At 42.7% G+C, this 6694-nt stretch overlaps 1 protein-coding gene across 3 annotated transcripts in view; it reads right to left on the bottom strand.

Annotated features, from left to right (window-relative positions):
- The window catches only part of PDS5B (PDS5 cohesin associated factor B), a 174768-nt gene that overhangs the window by 103273 nt on the left and 64801 nt on the right, over positions 1 to 6694 (bottom strand). For all 3 annotated transcript variants that reach the window (XM_019524557.1, XM_019524559.1, XM_019524558.1), the window contains exon 8: positions 781 to 896. In XM_019524557.1, the coding sequence (XP_019380102.1) occupies positions 781 to 896 (116 nt within the window). The remainder of the gene's footprint in view (positions 1 to 780; positions 897 to 6694) is intronic.

Raw genomic sequence — 6694 nt, 5'->3', positions numbered from 1 at the left:
CCACATTAAATGTATAAATATATATAACATACAGCTGTAGAGATTTCCGTGAGGACTTTGCTGTTTTTGCTACTTCAATATGCCATAACATTGTATGCAGTATACACTACTGCCAATTTTAATTAATTTACAGGGGTTGACCCAAAACATTTTCCTATAGAAGGTATGCATTTGCTTCAGTATTTATAAAGTTTCTTTTGTTTTAAAACATTATCAGCTCCAGCTTCATATTCTACTTTAATTATCAGATTTTTTTTCAAACCAGAATCTTTCCAAATGGAATAAATACTAACCATGACTATTATATATACTGGTAGCTTATATAAAGTATTTTTAAATAGTAGTAATTACTTTTCAGTCAGATGCAGGATAGTATAAACATGAAGCATAAAAAAGCCTCAGGATCATCACTAAAATTTCATTCCCTAATGCCAATGCCATCTGCTGTTATTTAAGAACTATTAATACATCATTAGTTAGTTTCACATTTGTGAGGAAAAAGTAAAATGCCATGTTGCCTTGGCAATGGCAGTAAAAAAAAGCAAATACAATTTTAAATTAAAATAGTAAAATGAAAGGGCTGGTTGATGATCATCAGCTCTACAGAATCACAGATGTAATTTCCTTAGTATTATCTGTGTCAGATTTCAGAGCAAGTAGCAGAATAGAACTCATACTTATCTATTGCTCAGTTGTTTAAAAAAAAGGAAAATTTGTAAAATGTTGAATTATACTTCATTGTTTAATCCCTCCTGGGAAGGGAATTAAAACAGCGTATACCTCCCCAAGTAGCACTGCCAAAGTGGTTTGTTTTGAGATGCCAACTCTGAATCCTTTGCCCCAAACATTTTTGCTAGTAGTTTTACAACCTGCAGGCGTTCTTCATTGTCATTGCTCTGGAAAATGAACACATTTTTCAAAAACAGAAACTTCATAAAACAACAGTTCTACACCAAAGCATATTTAACTTCAGAACAATTAAAGATTAAATTACATAATTTTTGTATACAACAACATACATTTCCACATATATAGAAGCCCGTCTTAATCATGGAGATGAAGTAATGATGTATAAATAAAGGCAGTTCCAACAAGAACCTTTGTAACTTGTTAAAAATAAACAGTTTATGTACATTATTTTACCTTGCATTTAAAGTTCACTGATATTGTTCTTCAATCCAGATAAAATTACTGGAAGTTATACATACTTACACAAACAAAATACAACATTAACACAAGGAGCTTACAATATATTTGTCTAGCAGTATGATGATAAAATGCTCTGAAATTTTCTTATTGATGACTTAGTGAAAGCTTAGGTAAAAAGCAATGTTTATTGCTTCTTAAGATTTTAGGGAGTCATCAATAAATGCCAAAGTTTTGAGATATAACTAGTGACTGAGTACAAATATTCCTTTTTAAAAGCACTCTTCCAAACTGAAAGTCCTAGTTGTTTGTAGGAACAGATATCAATTGAAGGACAGTTCAGCCACAGAAAGTTGCTCAAGGCCACGGCTTGGAAATACTCTTCATTTTCACAAAATTTTCAAACCAAAATTATCAGCATTCAGTTCTGATAACTGCGGTCCAGTTGCAGAAAACTCCATACCTAAATTATTGACTGAATGATCTTTTCTAGTATATACCTGTGATTCAGCTTGATATTAAAATTAAGAATGCACTTATTAAAATTTTTCCCTGCATTTTCATCCCCTATTGCTTTAAGGAGCTGTAATTAAGGAGTCAGAAAAATCTCTAACATTTTTTACACTTATTATTTGCACCACATGACAAAGTATTTAGACTAAGGGCTGTCACTATATATATAGTGTAGATTACCTAATTATAGTTTCACTGTGGTGTTAAATGAGAGCTAGTAGATTATTACAATACCTTTTAATTTTGTTTTAAAGAGAAGCTTTATTAGATGAATATTCAGATTATGAATATGCCATTCAATTAAGTGGCAATAAGTAGGGTGCTACTAAATGTTTTTGAGAAAATGAACAGAGTACAGATTTTAAAAATTCGTTTATAGAAAAGTAAGAATATCTTTGGATGATATGCTTTAACTTAGATGAAGGCTAACACAGTACTTTCCAAAACCAGGCCTGCCTGCTGCGGGCTCAGGGGGTGGGGAGGGCAGCTGGCTCCCTGTCACGGCACACTCCTGCAGGGCAGGGGGACCCACACCCCCAGAACTGCCCTGGCAAAGAGTCCCCTACACATGGCTGCAGTAGGAGTAGCAGCACAGGGTTGCGTTCAAAGGACGGGTCGCCAGCCCAGTGCGGAGCTGACAGCAGCAAACATTTTCCTGCACGGCTCCACTGTTCTTTGCAGCGCCAGGTTGCACCCGCTGAGCTGCAAGAGGCCCCAGCAGAGGACACCAGGGCAGGAGCGCAAGCCACATCTGGAGGCACAGGTTCTCCCTCCCCCACCCCCGGAAGTGCATGCAGCAGCAAGGAGCCTGCCCCACTACCTGGATGAGCCACCCATGGCCCCATCCTGCTCTCCACTAGGGCCCTGTGGCAACACACTGCAGCCCCCGGCCCCAAGCCCCAGGCACTGCCCAGCTAAGCAGCAGCCCCAGCCCTACCCAACTCCCTCCCTACCTATGGGAGCCTCAATTCCCACCCCCACCCATTACCTGCAGGAGCTGCTCTCCAGCTCTGCCTGGTGGCCATGTGCATATATATACACACATGCACATGGCACCCCCTGCCTGGCCATAGACACTGTTGAGTGTATCCTGGCCACAGATGCCGTTGAACGCTCCCTTCTCTCTTCCTTCTATCAGTAAAATAATTCACTCATGCCTCAATAATAAATTCTCTCATAGAAAAATAATTTACCAACATCTGAATATTGAAATATATTTTATTTCAATTCTTTCTCCATTACCGTTTTTATAAACCAGCTGTGAACCATCATGTGACATTTATGGTGAGACGTCAGCATCCTAACTCTTGATCAGAGCTTTATCAACCACATAGCTCCTATGCTGATCAGTAATTTTCAGTGGTCATGAGCCAAGGTTGTTGCTCTCTATGCAAGTGTGTAATAGTGCCTTGACAGTGGTAAATATATCAGAAGTTTCAATACTGCAAATGTGGTTTATAATCACAGAAGAGACAGCAAAGTCTTTTTCCAAATCAAGACTAGATTTAGAATTACTTGACTCCTTGATATCTGTGTTGACGGTGGCTTCAGCAGAGGATTCAGTACTGTTATCTTCTACAAGCAAGGTAGGAATGGAATCAAAGTTTACTAAAGAACTGGTTATCTCTTGAAAAAGGAAGTAACTGAGAAGACTGTTTTTGTCTTCGTTCTTTATAAATGCTTTTCCCTTTACAATAAGAAGCTCCACTTTTTTTTTTTTGCTGGCATTGTTAGGCCTATACTTGATGGGGACAAAATGCCAATGGTTTATTTTTCCTTTTTATCATTTCTCTCCCTGCCTGTCACTTCCCTAACAAGCTGAGCTGCAGCCATATTTCAATCTCCCCACTACAACTGTTGCGTTATATTGTATATTTTTATTTCTGAAGTTTGAAATGTACTTTGACTTCAGAGGAAAGTTTTGCATTACTTGGGCTTAGCCCCAGAATTATGAGCTAGGGCAGCCACCTACACTATGCAGACATAGCTGGCCAGGACTATGCCTGGAGCAGTCCCCTAGGGCATCCCCTGCTCTGCTCAAATGCCTCCCCAACCCACCTTAAGTAGTGCCCAGGACTCATGCCCCACTCACTATTGACCATATTCAGTGTTTAAAGTCTTCCTGAGACCTAAATTAGACTACCTAATTCTTCACCTGGTTACACATGAATACCTAGGGCACAGAAAACAGAAATTCAAGGTTGAAATGCAGTACCTTTCTTAGGTACTTCTCTTCAATGAGACCCAGTACCTTTTCTTAGGGGCTCACATTTGAAAACAGCATAACATTTTTATACCATTTGTTAGTATTGGTCCAAATATAAAATGATAGAAAGCTGTTCAAGAAAAGCATGGGATATAGTGATTAGTTTAAAAGGCCTGATATCCTTCAAGAAGGATGTGGACATGCTTGAAAGGGTGCAGAAAAGGGCCACCCACATGATCAAGGGCCTGGGGGACAAGTCTTATGAGGAAGAAAGACTTTGGGATCTGGTACTGTTCAGCCTGAGCAAAAGGCGGCTGAGAGGTGACTTGATAGGAGCCTACAAATGTGTCAAGGGAGAACGCCAGGACGTTGGTGAACAACTTTTCAGAAAAGCCCCAGCGCCACCCCCACCCCACCCACCAGGAAGACACGGACCAGTGGACACAAGCTAGTCAAGGAAAAGTTTTGGCTGGACATAAGAAAAAACTTCTTTTCTGTACGGGTAACTAGAATCTGGAACACACTTCCAGCAGAGGTGGTGCAGTCACCATCTCTGGTAGTCTTTAAGAGGAGGCTGGACAAATACCTTATTGAGCTCATTTAAGCCAATTACCTCCTGCCTATGGCAGGGGACTAGACTTGATGATCTTATAGGTTGGTCCTTCTTTCTATGATACTATCACTTGCAACGCATTTAACAGAACAAATATTTTCAAACCTCCTTAACAGCCAATGGAGACTGGCCTGGGAATTCCCAGATAGCTGTGCAATAGCTGTATTTTAGAAAGAGCTGAATTGACTTCACAATTATAAGGAGTAGGATGTTTACAAACTCTTGATAGGAAAACAGCTAATAGTTCCAAGAGCAGCTGTTGGTGCTATCTGCCTGGAGCTGCTCTCTTGAAGCTGGTTCCTAGCACATGGGCTGCTGCTGCACTGGGACTGGCTTCCTGTCCCCTGCAGCTATACAGAGGGTTCCTAGGGGATCCATCATTCCCTCTCAAAATTAACAGTCGGGGCTTGTGCCCCACTCACTCTGCCCTATTTACACTAACATGAAGATGTCCAGCCCTTTTGCAAAAGGTCTAATTCACTGAAGTGGTAACAAAAGCTTTAAGATGCAAGTGATGCCATACCAAGCTTGGATGGCTAGATATAATCAGTCTTTAAAAAAATGCCTCTCTAACTTTCCAAAGCACTAGAAAATTTGGAAGAAAAATGCACAGGTGTTAGCTGGTGCAAAGAATAGTCACTTCATATATATTCCATTCCTAATGCAGATGTGTGTTCATGCCATGCAATATCAGATTCTTCTGAATGGCATGTTGTAATGAGGTCCTGCTTACAGTCTGGATGCTCTCTTGGTCCATTAAAAAAAACACAGAAGGGCAGCTACAACTGCCTTCTAGTTCCTTCCTTAAAAACAGAAAGCATAAAAGGACTCTGCAACAGTGGAAAAAAAAGTCAGGTCCAGGAATACATCAGAACAACATTTCTCAAGCTACAGATATAACTGAGAAAATAACTTTGCTTTGTGTGACCATGTCCCTGTATTCCACTTCTGCTAGAGCTCAAGCAATAACTCAGGCTCAGCAGGTAGGCGTTGAACTTCCTCTAACCAATGATAGTAAACAGCTCTGCCATATATATCAATACTGTACCTCAACATTTCTACTGAAGTACTCTTTGATACAGAGAAAAGGTATAAAAGTCACCAAATCTCTGTCATCAGAAAGCTTCTTGAAGAGGCAGTAGAGAAGGTTTGAACATTAGAGGAATAGTCATTAAACTGCAATGGGCCCAGGAATTATCACGTAATAAGTCTTGATAGTCAGAAACTCTTCAAGGTAAGTTCTGAATAGCTAATGGATGATTTCCATTCTGCCAAAAACCAGGAACAATGTGGGATGCCTTTAAGCAAAGGAAGTTTTACATACGCACATAACTACCCATCACCTCAAAAGGCAATGTTGCTCTGAACTGCAATCGCCATGATGATCAGATTTCTTGGTTTTCTCTATTTAAAAACCGCAAGTTTGCTTGGCATTTGATTTTGGGTTTTTTACCCTGGAAAATCAGAGCTTCCCCACCCACTTCTCTCACAAGGGTGCAGGTCCAGCTGTGGCTGTCCTCCCAGCCCACTTTGTAGCACTGAGCAGCCCTGAAATGCCAGTGCCCTGTCCATGCCATTGACCTCACTTACGACCCACAGCTCCACACCCCCACCCTACCAGCCCTGCTAGCACCCCACACTCCACACCCACAGACCCCTGGGCCCTGCTGGCACCCTGCACTCCTCACCCACAGCCCTGCTGAAGGGGGTCCCCAGCTGCCAATAAATCAAGTCCACAGCCTCCTGCGCCCCCCCCAGCAGCACCCGAGCCCTGGCTGCTGCCCAAGGGAGGCAGCAGCTCCTGCAGTGGAGCACAGTGCAGAGCCCAGCTCCCCCTGCCCCATGGGTGGTATGGGCAGAGCAGAGCCCATGATGGGAGGGGAAGGGAACAGATGCAGGCTGCCCACCCTTCTGCCCTCCCCTTGGGTCTCCATGGCCCAGCGGGTGAGACCCAGCACTGCAGGGCAGAGCAGAACAAGGCAGGGAAGCTCACTGCTGCTACTGGAAGCTCTGTGCCACCATGGTAAGGCGCCCCCTGGGCAACCAGCAGCAGTAAGGGGCACAACTCTGTGCTACCACCCCCTCTTCTGCTGGGCAAGCAGGAGGCGCCGTGCCATAGTGGCATGGAGCCCCTTCACAGTGGCACTGAGCTTCCCATCCCACTCTGCTGTGCTGGGTCCCACCCACTCAGCTGCAGAGGCCCTGGAGGGGTGGGG

The sequence above is a fragment of the Gavialis gangeticus genome, unplaced genomic scaffold (assembly GCF_001723915.1).
Source record: "Gavialis gangeticus isolate Ggan-Ray unplaced genomic scaffold, GavGan_comp1, whole genome shotgun sequence".
Lineage (NCBI taxonomy): Eukaryota > Metazoa > Chordata > Crocodylia > Gavialidae > Gavialis > Gavialis gangeticus.
Note: the sequence above shows the minus strand (reverse complement) of the source record. Positions and strands in the feature narration are given on the sequence as shown.